Here is a 20,855-nt window from a genome sequence, read left to right on the forward strand (position 1 = left end):
ACAAATGTCCTTTAAGCAAATATGCAGAAACACTCTGTATTTAAATTTTGGGATTTCATCCTGGGGCTGCAGCTGTGGCATCTAAAATGTAGTTTTTATCAATAACATGCAAGGTCACAAAGCAGGGAACTGAGGCATCCTTTGAGCTCATTGACTTCCAGGTCCTGCAACATAACTTTGAGCAAATCCGGGACCAAGAAATGCTTTGGCTGCTGCTCTCCTCTTTGTTTGATCTGAGAATGCTGAACCCAGGGGAGTAGCTGAATGAAATGGTTGTTTTGCTATTAATAATTCATAACGTTCCAAACAGCTTTCTTCAAATACAAAAAGTATGTCTTTCACTGAGGGATTCCCTTTAAATTTTTAAAACCAATTTTTCTTTTTCAGAAATTAGAAAGAGAGATCAGTTAAGCAGTTGGGGAGGAGGGGGTGTTTGCTTGTCTGTTTCTGTGATGGCTGAAAAATTGTATGAATCTTGATCTTTCCCCACACACATATCACATTGGAACAGACCTTGATCTTATTTCACACAAGTGTAGCTACACAGACTTCGATGACAGCCTCTTGCTAATTATGTCACTGAAATGTAAGGGATTCACTGTACCATTTTGCTCATACATAACAGCTTAAGCAGATTTTCTTCTAACACTTGTAAAAACAAATTCTAGGTAAAGTATGAAAATCAAAATGAAATTCAGAACTAGGTATTCAGGAAAGCTGGAATATACTGAAAAAAGGAATTTTGATAAATTTCTTTTCAACTAAGCCACCAACCCTGCCAGATTGGATACATCAAAATCCTATTTGTGGGCAGTTTCCCATGAAGACATGTTGAGTATCAATGAGAGACTCAATGGAAGAAATATTTCCAGAGAGTTTCAAAAATGTAGAAATTATCCCTGGTATTGGTGGAGTTTTGGTTTTTTAAAAAAATCAGTTTTACAGTCATTCAGGAGCTTTTTCAAGGACAGCTACAAGCTGAAAGTACAGGTCATAAAACCAAATCAAACAGTTGTTCTGCCTAGTATGATGAGGGTAAATCTGTCTACTTCTGAAGCTGAAATGTGCTCCTGTAAATGGTAGAAAAAAATTACTATTATTTTGAAGTTAGGGATGCTGCAACTCCTACACTTCTGTAAGACAACTTTTGAGAAGTATATTCTAATAGCAGGTTGATACAGCTTAATATTAATTGTCAATAACTCAGATTGCTTTTCTGAAAGCCTGAAAACATACATTCAAGATGTTAGTGACTGCCTTATCTTAAATGCATCCCTTCTGAAATTATGTGACTGGTGTCCTCCTACACAAAGAAATTTTATGGCTAAATAAATTCAGAAATGCATTCCTGCAAGCTTTATATACACATTTAATCTTTCTTTTATATATTTTCTTTTTCTTTTAGTAAGTGGTGGAATAAACAACACTTTCCTTTGGATGGATTATAGTGCATGTGAACTGCCTGTTACTCTGCAAGAATAAGAAAAGCCCTTTGCTTTTACTTGTTAAATACCAGCTTGATAGCAAAAAGCATCTGAATGGCTCACGCTCACAGCAGACCATCAGTTGAATGGGATCAGTACTCCTACTAAAATATCCGAAGTTAAGGATTTGGAAAAGAGGTTTTTGCAGAGATGACCCATTTACAAGCTGGGCTCAGTCCAGAGACTATAGAGAAAGCCCGCCTGGAACTGAATGAAAACCCAGACATTTTGCACCAGGATATCCAGCAAGTCAGGGACATGATCATCACGAGGCCTGACATTGGGTTTTTACGTACAGATGATGCCTTCATCTTGAGATTTCTCCGAGCCAGAAAGTTTCACCAAACGGAGGCCTTCAGACTGCTGGCTCAGTACTTCCAATACCGCCAATTAAATCTGGATATGTTCAAAAACTTCAAGGCTGATGATCCAGGAATCAAACGGGCTCTCACAGATGGGTTTCCAGGAGTACTGGAAAATCGTGACCACTGTGGCAGGAAGATTCTTCTGCTTTTTGCAGCCAACTGGGATCAGAGTAGGTAAATGTAGATAGTGTCCTTATCTTTTTACACACACTCATACTCAACTGTAATGGAATATTTGTGGCCATCTTTGAAGCAGCAGGAGCATTTTCAGCAAAAGATTTTGTAACCATATCTTCATTACACTCTAACTTCCATCTCACCTGATCACCTGTCAGTCCTCATTCTTAGGACATAGGACAAATGAGAGATAAAGCTATATCAGTGTGTCATATCAGTAGCTCATATCTTAGTTTTTAAAGAAATATTTCCAAATTTTAGCCAGATAATGTCTTTTTGCTATACATACATTCATGTCTATCATGCAATTACTTCAGCTGTATCATGGACCAGCCAAACAGGTTGACAGAAAGCATCTCAAAACATATGGAGATTCTTGTAGCTCTCCTAGTGCAGAAGAAACTGATGATATTTATTCTATCTTCAGACTTTCTAACAGATTGCTTGTTGGTTTGTTTGAACCATTTTGGGAATTGCAACCTCTGCTCTATTTCCACAAACTTCATTGTCATTTCTACACACTCTGGTTGCTCTGTGTTTTTAGTCCAGTAAATGGGAGAGTCACACAAAGCATATTTTATGTTCAGGCCATTTCTTTACACAGTGGTATGAACAAAGATATCTCCCAGCCATTATTATAAAATAATGTCCTTAAATGTTAATGTGATTAGTCAGCTTTCACTACCTATTTGAAGTGGTACAGAGAAAAGGGGCTAGTCCAGAAATATCATGTCCACATTGTCCTTGTCTTTATAAGTTATTGCATTCCATTTTCCCTGCCTTCATGGTGAGATGGAGAAGTGTAATCAGCTATAGGGTTGCCACGTGTTCTGTTGAACCTTGATAAAAATCATATGAAAGAAAAAAATTCAGATTCAGGTTTTAAGTACCATCAGTTCTGATGATTCCCAGGTAGGATTTTGTCTTGCCATGGTCTAAAGTTTTTGATGAAAAAGTTTTAGCCTTAGGAGTCAATAGATTGGAGCTTTGAATATACATCACAGAAATTATTAGAGAACACATAAGCCTGCAACTTTTCATGTTATTTATTTTCTGGGAAAACCTTTTACTGCCATATGAAAAGCAGAATTCAGAAGTGTTCCTGATTTTCATTTGCATGTGAATAAATGTACAGAAAATGATACAGAAGTAACTTTGCATAATCAAACATGTTTGGTGAAATTGTGAACTGAGGGCAGTAATAAAAGCCCTATTAACTACAAAGAGGCCAGCAGTTTATCTCCTGTCTTTCTGAACTGCAAGTTTCTTTCAACCACAAAACTCTTCTGTTAGCAACTGGCCTGAAAAGAAAGACGAATGAACAGGTATCTGGAATTAATAGAAAGCATCAGCTTTAGAGGACAGAAGCACTGTGGCTCTGCTGGTTGTATTAAAGGATTTAGTTATTACATAGAGCCAGCTTTGGGTTTCTGATCCCTCAACAAAATGAATCTTTGTGATTAACCTTCTACATCAGGTCCTGCTCTTGGAAAGCTGAGAGTGCTGGTGTCTAAGGCTCCTGCAATGAAATTTTCACAGAATAATGATTCCTGTCAGATTTTGGCTCATATATTCTGCAAGACCTTTAATATGCATCCATGTGTATGTTTGTGTGTATATCTGTTTGTGGAAAAACCAAAGCAATCCTGCATATTTCTGAAAATATAATTTTAACCTTGAAAGAAGAAAAGGTGAGGCAAATAGCATAGGATGTACTTTCCTAAGACTCCTCAGTGACATTAAAAATCCTGTGCAAATTTTACCTCAGTTCAGCCACTGAACCTCATCTCTTCTGTGGATTCAGATGACAAAAAGTGTTTTTTCTGTGGGCTTTTGTGGCACTCCAGGTGCAACAGGGATTTGGGACAGGATTTGGGCTGTAAGTAAATGCATGCCCTCCTCCTTTTTTGCTGTCTAAAGGCATCAACCAGAGGAAAAGCTGTTAAGGAGAAAGAAATGGTGAGTGCAATGTCCTATTAAGCATGAGAGCAGGTTATTGACCAGAAGAAACATATCTTCCAAAAAAGTTCAAACAGGCATTTTGCACATCTTACATAAATGTATCTTGGGCAACCTTTCTGCAGATGTGTCTTCGGTGAGGGAAAGATGTTCACAAGCCCACATTTCAGCTGAATGCTAATGGAATCAGCTGTGGTGTTGACTTGCAGGAGTAAGAGCTCACCCTTCAGCCTGCCCTTCCTAACTTTAATCTCATTTGCCACTGGATGTGCCTTCTCTTTCTTTGTGATCAAATTCTAATTTATGAGGGGTTGTTTATAAAGAAATAATAATTTTTGAAGAGTCTGTTAAAATCAGAATAGCTATAGTCCATAAATTGATTTTCAGTCCAGACATTCTTACCATTTATGCACCTGGGAGTATGAATGCTGTTGGTGTCACATGTCATAGAGGCAGAAGAAAGCTTGAAAGTTTCTGTGCTTATAAATATATTGATTTTTAACAGGAAATGTCATTATTTGTGTAATATGACTGCTTGGACAAATCAGAACCGAGATGTTTCTAAGGTATTTCCTGTATCAGAGATAGAATTTCCACATAAGCATCTAGAAACATTTGCAATTTCAGCCATCAGAATGTAACTGATAGACCTGACATCTCTAGCAAACCAGGTTTTAATTTCCAGTCTCAATGTTTCCAGCTTCAGCTTCCAGCTGCTAGATCGTGTTAGTTTAAATGTACCACAAAAATATGACATCTTCCCATGTTTGCACTTCTGTGTCCTGACCATGTCACATTTAACCTATTTTTGAGTTCGCTGGGGAGGCGGCGCTGTAGGGTAAGTCACAGCCAGGAAACAAGAGTGCCTTAGTGACTGCAGCAGAGACCCTTGTGGTCACCTTTAACCATGGGAAAGTAAAACATCTAACACCCTTTTCCTCAAGGGAAAAAACAACTTAGTGTTGTCCATAAGGTAAGGAACACACCTGTGAGCAGCCAGCACAGCAAAGATAATGTTCTGCAAAGCAAATACACTCAAGATGCCAAAGCTTAAACAGTTTTAACTTCTTTACTCTCAGAATTGGGAAGATTTTCCACTTTTAAGATACTCTTCATCATTCCTTTCTGGACTGTTCCTATCATTTTAGTGTTGTTGCTAAGGTGCAAGTGGATGAACTGAATAAAAATTTTTACTAATAAGTCATCAAATGATAACCTTATCTCATCTGTTCAGTAGTTTCCTCCTTTAGATACAAGGTAGTCACTCTGTTTGTAACTACTCTATCCCATTTTGAACTCATGTTCAGCTCAAATTTGCTTTCAAGTCAGTTTCCTAAAATACAAGTGCCACTGGTAAATGTGTCATACAGTCTCATCCATCAAGTGGGCACAGTCTAGCATGTGATTCATGCTCTTGTGCAGAGCTAAACATGTCCTGCTCCCCAGTTATCATTTCAGGGGGTTTGTGACATCTGCAAAGCTCACTGACAAGAATTTTATTTTTGTTTCCACATAGTTAAAAAATATAGTGATGGTTATTTTGACCAAAACCTTTTTGATGACCAGAAAAAAACACAGAGGATGATAATTATTATTGCCAAATCACTAGCTGAGATCTATCATGGTTCCAGAGTTACGCTTATTTAACATGTTCTGCATAGGTTTGATTTCTCTCCATTGTTCAGGCAGATTTCTTAGAGATGATGTCATCACTTTCTCTCTAGGTCCTGCATAGTATATTTTGGATCTGTTAGTTAAAGTTAATCACATATTCAATGGCTTCATTTTCACTTATTCAATATTGAATAAATGAAAATGAGCAGATGAATAGAAAAGAGATCAGATAAATTCCATAGTGAGGGAGAAAAAAACTGTTGAGCTATATTACTGTACACTAGTACAGGGGAGGGACATTTTTCACTTTGATCAGAACTCAAGGTGTGAACCTGAAACCCACAAAGACTACTTACAGCACTGCTTACAGAGCACCTAATTTTGAAAGCAAATTTGGGCAGCAATAAAGACAGATAAGAGTGTCAAACTGATAATGTAATGATTTTTAAAAAAATAAATAATTTGCATTATAAAAAATTCCAGTTTGTAAAACAAACAAATTCATACACACAGTTTTGATGAACTAGGATTTCAGGTAAAAAACCACGTTTCATGTGCTGGAATATAAATACTCTTTCTCACACTTTTTCATTTCATCATCCTCACCAAATCTAAGCCCTTGCTCTTCTGATCCACCTGTAGTGAAACTGAAGCTTTTAAAAAAGTTTGGTAAGAGGGTCTTGTCAGCTGCTGGATTGAGGAAAGCCTTCAGTAGCTTCCACAGCTGTTCCTACGTCTGCTACTGTCTTCTTATACATGCTGCTTATACACCAAGGAGATGGAGCTTTGGGTGAGCAAGTAATTCAGCAGAAGGTGTTCATTAATCTTCCAAGCAAAAGTGTTTCTTTCAAGGTTCTTCAGCCAGAGTAAAATTTATTTTTGTATAGAGAGCCAGAAGAAGGACTCCAATCACAGTCCTCTGCAAATAGGGCTTGGGATAGGGGGCAGAATGTTTTTCATAGTTTTTTTCAGTAAGATGGTAATTAATTTCTATCTTTGTGTCTGTGCCTGAGAAGCTGTCACATAGCTCCAAAAATTCTGTGAGTCAGATGGAGAAAACCTGCTGCTTTGTTTACAACATAGAATCCCAAGTCTACTGCTAGCCATAAACCATCTTTTATTACCCAGGGAATCTCAAATGCCAGATACTTACCATTCTGTAGGATAGCGTGCTGGGGCTAAAGGGAAAGGAAATATTCTGTCATAGAGGTAAACCAACAGCTATAAATATTTTAAAGGATCATGATAAAACCCAAGTATGTCCTTCCTGAGACTGCTCAAAGTGGTATAATTACAAGCATATTATCATCATCAGATTCTGTTCATGTGAAAGCATACATATCAACTCCCGATTGTTCTAATATATTTCAAGCATAGTCTCAGGTACTTAATAGAAAATGAGGGAATAAACATCTGTTGAGACTGATTTATAGTCACAGGCGAACTGTGGCAATAATTCAACCTCATGTCTGTTCATCATGAGAGATTACAGCTGAAGTGCAGCCAGCCCTAACACCATAATGATTTTTACACATCAAGTCTTTGGGTTTGGTTAGGAGCTAGTGATTCTCTGTTGGGAGATGCTTACAGTAATGCAGATTGACATCGTGGTTCAAGCATTGCAATGACCAATAAATAGCTTAGAAGCATGCTGCATAAGAAAATAATTCATATTACATTACTGAGCTGGTCTGAAATGGTAGCAGAATTCAGGACAGTAAGGGAAGGCAGAGTAGCATAAGCAGAATACTCATTTTGAAGAGTAACAGATGTGCTAGTTAAATATTGGACAAAGAAGACAGAAAGAAACTCTGTCTTGAAATGTTTTAATTTGCTTGCAGGCGGCAACTTAATTCAGTTAGTGCCATTTATTATGGAAGCCATATTTATGAAGGCAATTGTAGCCCATATGAATGACAGCAGGATGACATACACAAATGAGAATCCTGTGTTGGGCTGTGCAGGGAATCCAAGAAGACAGAGAAAATGTCTCAAAAAGGGAAAGAAAAACAACAGCTGGGAAAGTTATGAGCATATGTTGAAGAATGAGAGAAGCCTGATTGAAAAGGAAAAAAAATCCTTGGAGAGGGATTGGCAATCAAACACATTTTGAGAGGGAAGAGGTGACTGGATGGTATTTGGCTGAGGGCTGACTGAAGAGCTGTGAAGGACAGTGCCTGGGGGTGAGAAACACAGTTGCAGGAGCTGGCCTGCAGGGCAACACAGGAAAATGTAGGGCAGACTAGAAAGTGACTCTATGCCACCTTCCTCCTGCGGTGAAAAGAAACTAAATCCAATTCCCGTGCTTTGTAGAGTGGAAAGGACAGCTGATAAATATACAAGCATATACAATATACACAGCAAACACATAGGCACACATACACATCCCCTGCTTTTCTTCACAGACTCTCAAAAGATTCGATTTTTCATGAGGGTTTGTGTCTGGGTGTCAGAAAAGAGAAACTGCTACACTTGTGATAGCACTTGTCCCTAAAAGAACGACCCCTAGTCCTACACGGGCTGTATATGCCATCCTCACAGATGGGATCTGCAAAAGAGCACCATAACAGAGTTACATCCACACAACAGTAGGAAGCCAAGCAATGTGACATCCCACATGGTTCTTTGCCCTTTTGAACTTTGGAAACTGCTGGAAACCATGAATGAGTACTCTTGTAAATAGCAGCTTTTTGAGGTGAGGCTTTGTAGGAAGAGACCAGAACACTTATTCACAGAATTCCTCCAATCATGTTATCTAAATATCTAATATTCCAATCAGTTTCTAACTTGCCAACCTAACTAAAAGCAGCCAAGGCAAATTCAGGTATTGCAGCAGTAACAGACTGAAAAGAGTCAGAGAAGGAAAAAAATTAATTCTCTGGCCAGCTATTTAATAAACTACATGCAGTAGAAGCATCAGAAATGAATGAAAATACTGACCTGGGATCCTTAAATACATTTGAAATTTTTTAATTTTAATACTTCCTTGATAAATTATTTCCCCAGGCCATGATTTATTTTAGACTCTTTCCTCTGAACTCTGAGCCCTGTATCAATTGCATTTTACATTGAAATATCTGCTTTTTTACTCTGGCAAGTGCTGAGATCTTCAAATTCCAGCACTCTCACAATAGCACAAGGGATGCTTAGGAACTGGTGCTGTTAGCAGACTAGGAGATCCCACAGGAGTTACAGCAGACAGCATGAATTTGGTTAGGATACAAATGTTGTGGGTGGCTGCTCAATTCCATGAAATAGCTGAACAGCACCCTGGGGTAAATTCTACCCTGCCACCACAGCCACCCAGCTTCAGGGTATTTCTTTGCCACGGTGAAGGTGGAGGATGAGGGAGGCACAGTTGGTCTTGTAGTTGTGCTGGTGAGAGTGCCATGACCATGGGAAGCTCTCAATGATGTGGGAAATTAAGTGGCACAAGCACCCAGCTGCCATGCACACCTAGAAATTTAACCAAGCAGATAGAATAGGAGGACAGGGGAAAGGATGGAGGAGTAAAGTCATTCCATTAAATCAGATAAAAAATTGAATTGTTAAAGATCTTCTGTATTTTGTCTCCTTTGTCATGGTTAAAACAACAAAAGAGTTGGAGCATCATAATTAACATGTCATGACTGGAGATTTGATTCCTAAAAATGAGAAAATGGAATAATTTCTTAAGAAAGAGGAAATTTTGGTCTTAAATTCTAATTGCACTGTCACAGTTTTTGTTTCTAATAAGTGCAGCAACCACAGAGGCACCAAAAAGCAACTATCCCTTGTTCACAGACCATGATAATCTCAGCTCTGAAAACTTCCTGGAGGGGCCATTTGTTGCAGGGACAGAGGGCAAAGCAAGCCAGTTAGCCTCCTGCTGACACTATTTCCTATGTAACTGCTTATGAAAACTGTCCATGCTGAGCAAACTCAAGCTAGTAAAGATTCATTTTAAGGAGAAAGGTAATATGCAAATATCTTTTTCTTTATAGAGAGATGGTATCTCTCTTCCACCTTTCCATTGCAGAGGAGCAGTGGATGGCACGTTCTGTGCATGCATTAACACGTGTGGTGCCAGTTTTCTTTCACACATGCAATATAATTTATTATATTATATTATGTTATGATGCTGGAGGTTCAATAACAACCTATTTGAAAAGGGTATATGGAGTATTTATGTAATATCCTGTAATGCATGTTTAGGGACCAAAATTGAGGATTTGATTGAAAGTGTAAGCTAATGACTGCTGTATCAACATACATAAGAAAAAATACTTGATTTTCAGTGTCAAATTAGTATGGTCTCTATTTTGACCTTGACAACCTGCTGTGTGTCAAACTTCTTATTAGGGGCCTGTTCTTGGCAGGAGAACTTTTGGTCTGAACCCACAGAACTACTCTCGTGTGTACTTTAAAACACATATATCCTCACATACTGTACCAAGACCTGGTGGTCTGAATTAATGATGCAAGAAGACTTTTTTAACCTTTTTAAACCAATAGGCTTTTCTTCATTGTGTTGCAGCTACAAGCTATCCCCACATCTTTCTCTGTGCTCCTGTCCACAGAGTTGCAATCTCAGCTCTTCTGGTTCTATAACATGTCAGTAGAGGAACTGAATTCCATAAATTCAGCTATGAATGAAGTAACATAGGTGAAAAAAAGGAGTAACAACAAGGCCACTGCTATGATGTAATCAGAAACATTTATTCCTCTTGCCAGGGCTAAATATTTCACTGTTTCCTTCCTCCTGGCTGCCTTTCACAGCAAATCCAAGAGATGCCAGTCACGTATTTTAGATATGCACAGATCAATCTGCAGAGTATGTGTGCTGCCTACACTGCTTCAGAGTGCTAGGCTCTGTGTTAGCACACAGGATTGCTTTTGTACAGGTATTTCTAACCAGGAGAATCTACACCTGAGTGTGATAACCCTATCTAAGTCGTCTTCATCCTCTTCTGTTATCTTGGAGCTGTGATCCTCTAAGCTGCTCCCACTTTGCAAGGTTTCTCCATAAGTGTGCATTGCCTTGCTTTCCCAGGGCTATTCCTACCTGTCTATTGCAGAGGTACAAAAGAAGATGTGATTTATATTGAAAGAGAAAAGACTGATGAAAAAATCCTTCTTCCAAATGTACTGCAATATTAATTTGAAAACTGAGTCAAAAAGGAGGAGGAATAAACTCCGACCTAGGGAGAGATGGTGGGAAATCTTTGCATTTTTTAGGTTCTCATTTACATGTAAACCACTTCTAGCTGGCTCCTGCAATTTAAATTCACTTTTATTCTGATAAAGCCTTCAATTCTGTTTGAATAAAAGAGTTTTGCAAGTCTGGAGAAAATGGCAATTTGTGTATGCTGTGCTGCCAATGAGTGCCTTTTCTTTTTCCAGCATCTTATTGTTATTCTCTGCTAAAATCAATATGCACATTCACTTTCTTTCAGAGAATATTTTATATGAATCATTTAAAGGTAATTCAGGATCATTTTGGGATTTACTTCAGAAAGAAGCTTAGCAGATACAGGCTCCCTGTTAAAAGCCAAGGAGACTTGTGAGGCACCAGACACCCCTGCCATTACTGGTTTCGTCCTGGCTGACAGGTTTGTGTCCACTGGGATTTTCTCACCTCTTGATTTCTTAAATCAGGTGTTCATGGGTAACTAATACTGACTGGGCACAAAAGGATTTGAGGGTTAATAATGGACTACAAATGAAATTATATACAGTAAAGTGATACCATTGGGGAAGCAAAGAGTCTGGGCTGCATTACAGGAATGTTGTCAGCAGTACAGCAGCAGTTACTCACCTTTACCCACCTCAACTGTCCTGTAACCTAAGCACTAGCACAAGAGACAAGTCTGAGCTAAGTCAACAAAACAATGGCACAAGAAGTCTGGAAAATATGACAATGTCATACAGGTTGAAGATAATAAGAGGTGGGATTCAATTATTCCTATATATAATCGTTTACCTTAACAAAATGTGGTAGTAAACAGTGGATATATAGAACAAGAGCAAAATTATCCCAAATCTTAAACAGAACTAGATTTTAAAATATTAGAAAACATTTTGCAGTGACTAAGATTCAGGTAACTGTGGCATTCTGTGGGCTCTCATCAGCAATGACACTACTGATACACTTCGCTTCAGACATTTGCTTAAATACCTTATGACTTAATGTACTTCTCATGCAAAAATTAAAGCAGTGCATTTACTTGGCCATTAAATGCTGTTGCAAAATATTAACCAAAGCTAAGTCAGCCTAATGGAAGGGAATGGACTGGTCAAGAACTCTTCCAGATCAAGATGAAGTATCACAGAGAGCCTGCAATGTGTTGTTGTGGAGTGAAACTAACTACAACATGACTGGAATCAGTTTGCAAAGACCTGATTGCTCGAGGTTATTCTTTGGTATTTCATAAGGCCTTCTTAGGAATCTTTTGGTGGAGTCAAAATATTGTCTAGAATAAAGAGAAGTGTATATGTTACACTCACTTTTATGAAAATTAATTCTGCTGTTATAAAGAATGTGTCCTAGGGCTGTGCAGAGATCTATAAAATGGAGCATCCCTACCTAATTTTCCCCTTTCGATATAGTCTAAACTGTGAGACAATAACATGCAAAAAAAAAGGACAACCAGTGCAGTATAAAGAAACCTGGCAATTTTAACAAATCATTCCATAATATCATGAAAAATCTCTGATGACATCTCCTGAAAAGAAGGCTTTGCAACTTTAAAAAAAGTTAAAAGGCTAAAAAAAGAGTTAAAGATTTTCTGTATTTTTGTTTGTTTGTTTTTCTTCTTTTACAGAAAGGAAAAGATGAAAAAATTAGGTGTTTCTTTGCAAGAAAAGTTAGTACAAATGACTGTATGTAAATGCTTTCCACAAACAAGAGGAAGTAAAAAGAAGGAGTAATTTATTTGTTCAAGATTTATACATTTGCCTCTAATATCAAGTTTTTCTTCAGGAATTTTTCTCAAGGCCATGTAACTACATTTGCTGTGGCAATTTCTGCTGATCCTTTTTCTGCCTCTTTTTGGTTGCCTTTTGACAAAACAGGGCTTCCCTGCTGTCCTGTATCTTTATTTCAGTGCTTGTGTTTGAAGTACAAGTCCTGGTTGCTCCAACTATCTGATTCCAGAGCTGCTTCCTTCAAATACCAACAGAGGGTCTGGCAGGACATCACTGTGCATTGAGCTCAATAGCATTGATTTTTTTTCCTATTATGTCCTGAACTCAATCCTTACATATGTTGCTTCATTAACAATTTTTAGAATTGAATTAGTAGTGCAGAGTAATTACTTCAATTAATCACATTTCTTCAGTAATTCTCTGTATTGGCTATGTGAAAATTCTTATTAGAGGTGTGAAATAATTATTTTGAATTAATTATTGTAGCTTCATAATAAAAAGAAATACAAACAGAAATAGAAGAGTATAAATCACATTGTAATTTTACAGTTTCCAGTTGGTTAGAAATTTTTCCCCAGAAAGAGCAAACCAGAAACAGCAGTTGCCAGAAAGAAGAGACTAAATCTCCACACATATAAATATACTCTATTGTTTAGAGGTCAGAGTATTTTAGGAGGTTGCTGATAACTTCTTTAATAAGAAATTATTGAAACTTTTCTTTCAGAATCCCTAACATTGCAATTCATATGAAATTCTCTTTTCAGCTCAACTTGCTTTAATACTTTATGTACCACTTAGATTATTTTCCACTGGAAATTCCTAAGAAAATTTGATGGTCTCCCCCAAATAATTATATAACAATATTATTCCAAGGCAAGGACTGCACTGCACCTGCAACACTGATCTGTACCCTGCTGGGAATTGCTGGCATGTACCATAAAACTGTAGTGGCATTATGGGAATAAGGATATCAGGCTGGGCTTCTTTTCTCCATTACCATACATCCAATACAAGGCTCCACAATTATATTTCTGCTGCCTTTGGGATCTCAACTTAAACAGTTACTACCCACTATTGCTGTTACCATGTTACACCAAGGTCTACCCCATCCCATTCTAGAAAAATCCTTCATGCTCCTAGATCATAAAATTAGAAATCTTAGTTAAAAAGCAGAATTTATTTCATAAATTTAAAGTTTCAAATCTAGATAAGGAACTATAAGTAAAGCAATGCTTAATTGTTTCAGGTAGATTGACAGATTTTTTTTGTCTTTTTTTGATTTTTGATTTTTTTATTTTTAATAATGGAGAAATAATGTACTAAGCCTCTACATTCACATAAATTGAAGTATTCAAAAATTATGAATACCTATTTTAGAGTTTTAAAATAAGTTTAATTTTCCCTTTTGTGGTTATATAAAATCATACTTTAAAAATTGATTCTAGCTTATTTTGTCCACTGATCCTGCACAAAAGGCATTTTGAAAACAACTGCAACTCTGGCAGTTTCTAATTTTCATTTTGCAGCCTGAACTTTAAGATTTTTGTTCCATAATTGTTTCATCTACTTTGAGAAGGCCAGTCTCAGCACTGTTGCATGTCTAAATGAGCTGGGCCAGTAACATTAATTTGTTCAGGTTGCTGCTTTGGAAAACTTTCAGGGAAGTCATGCTAGGCTTATGTCTTTTCCCTTTGTCCTTCAGTTGCCTCAGGAAATTTGCAGCTTGAAGGCCAAGCAAACACCCCCCAAACCCCAACCCATTCCAAAGGATCACTTTTTTCAAAGGAACCTTGCACATCCTGGGAATACTCACATCCTCACTTTCACAGCATCGGGTGCTGGTAACCATCTCAGGATCTCAACATTTTTTATTTCCTCCAACACAACCAATTCTGCCTAAGTGGTAAGAAAAGCCACAGAAAAAGATTTTTAGCTTTCATTAGACTTTAGGTTTGCTCCACTGCTGCCATCCACACAAAAATACCCCTAGTGAAAGGCTTGTGACACCACATAGAACAGCACTGATGATATTTGGTTTCTGTATTCAGTAGCTCCCCTTCAAAAAGAGCGACTGCAGGAGATGTTACAGTGGTGGTCATTTATGCTGCCCACAGAATTACATTCCTAAGGTTTCTACTGCAACGTTGTGTGGTTGAGACTGATGGTGTCATTTCATAATTTTCGTTTTCTACCAGCTACTTATAAAATACGTTCAGTTATCATATTTTACTGATTGACATAGTGGGGAGTCACGAGTCCATGGAATCCAGACCTCCCAGAGCAACTTCTGTCAGCTGTTGTCCACACAGGAAGTTGGCTACCCAATGAACTCTGGGGCAAAGGTGAAGAATGTGAATAAAAAGACATATCTTTCTTAAAATTTCACTGGTGACATGTCACCAGACTCTTCACTGCTGGTTGGATCACAACCTATTTTTATACTCCTAAAGTTTCTGTAAAGTCTGCAGTCTTCTGCAGAACTGGCTTACTTTCTCTTTCTGTGGAGAAAAAATAAATCTGCTTTTTAAGGGGGAATGTTTTTTTGCTATTCATTCCTTCACTTTCTTCAATGAAGTTGCATGAAATATGATCCACCCAAAAGTAGCTAGAGTGAATATGCTCATTTTTCTTGAGCTTCATGGCACTGTATATCCTTTTCAGCATAACTGTGCAAAGTGGTTTCTTTGTGCCTGGCAGCACCATGATTCTATATACTTTTATCAGTCTTTATTACATAAATCTACACAGTTTCATTTTTTTTCCTGGTCCTTCTCTCCTGTTCACTCAAATCATTATAACAAGTTTTCAACATTGTTTCTGCAAAGACATGCAGTTAATTTTTTCTAGGTTGCTGTCTTATAAATCTTTATTGTATCTGTTTTGAGTTCCCCAGTGATTATTTCTACATCAATAATATCAAGTTCCTCCATCTTGTCAGCTATATCAAAGTTGCTTATTGTTCTAGTGGGAAACCTCTATGATATATAAATACTTGACACAATTTTTCATTAATTTATAAGTAATAATTAGAATATTTTCATGTCTGTCTTTTATGTGTCCTGAAGGGCTCCAACTAAAACAAATTATAAACCTTATTATGATTGACATGAGTTTTTTTACATATTTCTAATATCTGCTACTTTCACTGCCCGGATTTAAGTACAGTCATAAGCCAAGAATATGCTCTTTGCCTGATTTAGCAGCCAGTTTAAGTATTTACTAATATGTACTAGCATTTCTACTTTCTGCCACTTCTCCTATGTTGGTCACTTCTTACCCAATATCTCTCAAGAGATACATTTCTTCGAGGCTTTCTGGACTGAGTTACCAGGTGCTGCTTGAGTGTTCATAAACGATAATATGACTTTTGCCATTCTGAACACAGCACTCTCAAAATATGTGCATTGGTGAGCAGTTATTTGATTTTAACTTTACTATTTGATCTAGTCGTCATTGAAGTCTGCTGTAAGAGTGACTGTTTGCAAGCAAAAGGACAATTAGATAATTTTATTGGAATTCTTTGACATAAAATATGTAAATATACTGTTTGGTTAGCTAATAAAAGATCTTCCTGTGAACTATGTATTAATTAAAAAAATACAGCTGAATTTTCATTTTGGAAATAAAAGGGATCCTGATACTTTAGACAGAGAATAGGATTTGCAAGTGGCAAAATTATGTTATCATAATATTCAGTATTATGCAGTAGTAGGCAGACAGATGAGGTAGACGATGGTGTGACAAAAAATAAATTAAAAGTCATGTAGGTTAGGATTAGCAGGATTAGCAAACATTGTGGAAAACTCTAGAATGACCTAGAAAAGCAGCATTATTGTGCAATGAAGTCCAAGAAAATGTCGGATTTTAATATGTGGCCACATCTGATATGGAGACCCTTCACCCTTACTTCTGTACACTTTCATCTGGATTTTCAATTTTTTTTAACCTTTTAAGTAAAACATTGTGTTGTTATGGACAGCATAATTAGGAAGTGTACTTATTGTGCAGTGGTGGTCAGAAAAGTTAATTAAGTGTTAGGCTGCATTAAGAATGAGATGGAGAACAAATAGGAAAAGATAATGAATTCTTTTATGCATGCTGATATTCCCAACTCACCTTGAATATGAAATTCACTTTACACTATATTATTTCAAAAAGAAGGGAATGTAAAAAAATTATAACTATCTGACCAAAGAAAAAGAAAAGGCAATGAAAGGAATTCATTAGTGTTATGAACAAGTGAGGTGATTGCATCAGGAGAAAACAAAAAGTTTAGGGCTATTTCAGATGGGAAGATGATGAAGATGCAGAGGAGATATAGGTGGAGGAGACATAGTAGAATCACACAGGAAACATGATACCAGGGAAACTGAATCAGTATTTGTACCTTCCAATAACAAAGCAAAGGAGCTGTATAATTGCTTTCAGACATTAAACAGTAGCTGCATAATGTACAAAAAAATCCCTTCCCTTTCTGTAATGAAAAATTAACTTGTGAAATGCAATGGTGCAAGAAATTGAGCAAATAGCTTAGTGTGATGCAAGGGTGGATTTCAGTGCCAAGAGGGAATAAGAAAAGGCCATGCAATCACACAGAGTAAAATAAACAATAGAGGTCATCAATCCTAATGCTTCTAGCCATACTCATTCATGTACCAGCTATTCATTTTGTTCATTATTGCTACAGCTGTGCTTTGAGGAAGCCATCCCAGCATTGGTGAGATCACCATAGGAGATTACAAACTACCTCCTAAACGGGATCCTGCTCTGTGTGTTACCACATGTCATCTCCGAAATTCCTAACAGGGGAGGCCACTAACCTGAAACCACAGCAGACTCCCTGGCTCTGCTCATGCTGGAATGAGCTCTTTGCCTGTCCTCCCCATGCTCCTACAAGGGGACACTGCCTTTGGGAATAGCCAGGCAAGTCACAGCACTGGCTCTGTCAAACTGATTTATTGATTGCACTTAGAGGTTGTAGTATAGGGCATTTAATAATTTCCACAATATCATAATACTGCCTGTGATTGTCACTTATTCCTTCTCAACAGAGAAATTTACACACTGTGCAAGCATGACATGGCCCTGGGTACTAAAAAGAGAAAATCACCAATGTGTATCTCAGAAATACTTAATTCCTAAAGGAATAAACTAAACCCCCAGCCAGAGGAACAGTCCTATTGCACCTGAGATTGCATTCTGGCCTTTTCAGTCAGCAGCAGGCTGCTGAGCAGAGTTGGACACTGCTCATGGGAGGCCAGCCAAGCCCTGCTGCATCCACAAGAACTGCTTAGGAGCAGCCAGAGAGCTTGTGCTGTCATGGGTTGTAATCGGCTGCCTGCTCTGATTGGGATCAGGTTTCCGGAGAGCTCGGGGAGGGAATTTTTTGAACTCGTGGGAGTGTAACAATTCTGTGGGTTATCTTGGACTGATCCCCTGCTAAATGGGGATCTGTGGGCTGAGGCAAAGGGAACAGATGCCAGCTTCCCTCTGGTGGAAGCTGGTTCCATCATGTGTCTGAAGAGCCCCACCACCAGAAGTGTCTCTCCCAAAACCCAGGGTCGGGGAAGGTCCCTATTTATCAGCCAAATTACATGTAAGAAAGGGTCCTTGCTCAGTCACATTAACATCAGGGACAAAGTATTCATTTGGTGAGGGTGCCTGCAGTATGAATGAGTGTGTGTAGGAGGAGGTTCGTAGCACAGACTTGAATGCAGAGTGTGTAATTCGTGGGCTATTGGTTGCTATGGAGTCCAACTGAAGTGGAAAGTGACAGCAAAAAAAAACTCATAATACTTTTATGCAGAAGAACCTCTAGCAGAAACATAACAAGGGAAAATTTTTATATCTTCAGGGAAGTCACTGAGAGGCAATTTTTGCATGATAAAAAAATTGATGCAATTTTTTTCCTCAGGCTTGTACATTTCCCCTTCACTGGCTGTGGCAGAGGCTTCCAGCTCATTCTAAGCAGGAATTCAAAGCCAGCCAGATATCTGTGTGTGAATGGCCTTCATTCAATTATAAACTAAGCTATGCATTTCTAACATTAGAAATGTGAAATACAGGCTTCAAATCTCAGCTTAGTCTATGTTATTCTTTGTATCCAACAAATTGCTAAGCACTTGTGAAGAAAAAAACAGTACCCTGATCTATCCAGTCTGTTGTCCTGGATGTAAAGTTACTTGTGAATTTTATTTATAGAACGACACAGATGCTATGGGGAAAAGCTTGCTATCTTTTCGTTACAAAACAGGAGAGATGCTTGTTTGAGGCTGACATGCTGGAACAACCAAAGATAGCTACACTGGATGCGACAGAAGAATTAATTTGGAACTCTGACATTAACTTCATGCAACCCGTGTTTTACTCAGTAGGTGTTTCCTGTACATGTGTTCTGTTTTGACAGAGAAAGAAAAAAACGATATAATTTATCTTGGACATGACAAAGAAGAGTTTGGTACCCTACAAAATAAGAAAAACACCCTTATATTGTTGAGTAATAATTTTACCAGTTTGCATGTCAGTGAATTATTCATACTTCTTGCAGCTAACAAGTTTATATGGCTTTGAATTGTTCTATGAAGAAAGTTTCCTACAGCAGGCCAAAATATTCTTTGCAAGCATTTGCTGCTAATGTAACCCATTTCCTCTGTGAATTGCAGGCTAGTCTTGCTAATTTCTGCACATATATGTGCCATTCAGACCCCAGACAGAGGACACAAGCCCTTTTCATTGCATGACTCAGCTGTGAGCTCCTCTGGCTGTTCATCTTCTCTAGTGCAGGATTAGTCAAGTGAGTCACCATGTTCATTTGTGATTCTTCATGTTGAACTTATTCTTCCTGATTATTCTTTAGCCAAGGGCTGCCCCACATTGTGCAAGGTTCATATGAGAGGACTTTCCTCACCCAAAGTGATAAGCTGTGAAGATCAGGTCTTGCAGCAGCTAGGGTGATTGCCATTTCCCTCTGATGCCAGAGAGGCAGGGTAGTTACTCAGGATCATGAGTTTGATCTAGACATTAATCCTCAAGGATTGTGTGTTAATAATTTCTGGTACTGATTTCAGTAGGGGTGAGGTTTAATTTTCTAAAATACAAACCACCACAATATGCACTAAAAAAAAATAGATGTTTTCCAAGAATACAATAATGGAAGTTGGAGGATTTATTATCAATACTTCATGAGCAGAAAGGAGAATTTAATCTGATGAAATAAATGACTTTGTATGATTCATTAACATCTTTTCAAAGCCCACTGTTGACTGGATTCCAGGGGCTTTGTTTTATTCATGTTTTTTTAATAACATATCTCGGCTGTGCTTGGGAATAACTGAAAATTCCCCTTTCCTGCATGGATCTGCTGTGTTGCTCGTCTCTCCCTTTCTAAGCTTTTCATAGAATCATGGAATCATTTAAGCTGGAAAAGTCCTTCAAGATCGAGTCCAACTGTTAACCCAGCTCTGCTAAGTTCACCATTAAACCATGCCCCTTAGTACTACATCTACACATCTTCATATGTTTCCAGGGCAACCCTTTCAGTGAAAAAGCTTTTCCTAATATCCAATCTAAACCTCTCCTGGAACAAATTAAGGCCTTTTCTTCTTGTCCTGTCACTTGTTACCGGAGAGAGGAGACTGACCCTTGCCTTGACACCTTTTTTCAGGTAGTTGAGAGAGTGGCAAGATCTCACATCAGCCTTCTTTTCTCCAGGCTAAACACCTTCAGCTCCCTCAGCCACTCCTCACAAGACTTGTGGTCCAGACACTTTGCCAGTGCCATTACCCTTCTATAGACCTGCTCAACACCTCAGTGTCCTTGTACTGAGGGGCCCAAAAATAAACACAGGATTTGAGGTACAACAAGTTTCTTGAACTTGGATTAGCTTAAATATTTTGGGGCACCCTGAAGATGTGTTTCTGGTCCTTCTTTCTGCTTCCTCTTCTGTGTTTTAGTCCCACTGGGAATCCTCCTTGCAGGCCAGTATCAGCTCTCCCCCCTTAGAAGCTAAATATGCATTTTTGCTCTCTTGATGATTTTTTGTGTATGGCGGGAGCAAAGCAAGATGTGATATCTTACTTGATTTGTATCTATGCCATGTTTGCAACTTGCCAAATACTGTAGAGCTTTGGCCACCTTTTTAATATTAGAGGAGAGAGGCTCTTACTGCATATTAACTTAGGGATGTTAAGCTGAATTATCTGCAGCTGCCAAGATAGCGGCACTGGTCCAAAGTTTTTTAGTCTGCTGTCTTGTGGGACAGTCAGGATTTGTAGTGACAGTTTGTTTTTGCTTACTACCAGACAATCTTAATGGCTTCAGCTGCCAGTACTTCTGTACATTCGTACTCTTA

General features: G+C 38.1%; 1 protein-coding gene across 1 annotated transcript in view; it reads left to right on the plus strand.

Annotated features, from left to right (window-relative positions):
* The window catches only part of CLVS1 (clavesin 1), a 101,959-nt gene that overhangs the window by 9,758 nt on the left and 71,346 nt on the right, over positions 1–20,855 (plus strand). The window contains exon 2 of the mRNA XM_014873063.2: positions 1,406–2,023. Coding sequence (XP_014728549.2) covers positions 1,635–2,023 — 389 coding nt within the window. The 5' untranslated portion in view covers positions 1,406–1,634. The remainder of the gene's footprint in view (positions 1–1,405; positions 2,024–20,855) is intronic.

Source organism: Sturnus vulgaris, chromosome 1, assembly GCF_052056855.1.
Source record: "Sturnus vulgaris isolate bStuVul1 chromosome 1, bStuVul1.hap1, whole genome shotgun sequence".
Lineage (NCBI taxonomy): Eukaryota > Metazoa > Chordata > Aves > Passeriformes > Sturnidae > Sturnus > Sturnus vulgaris.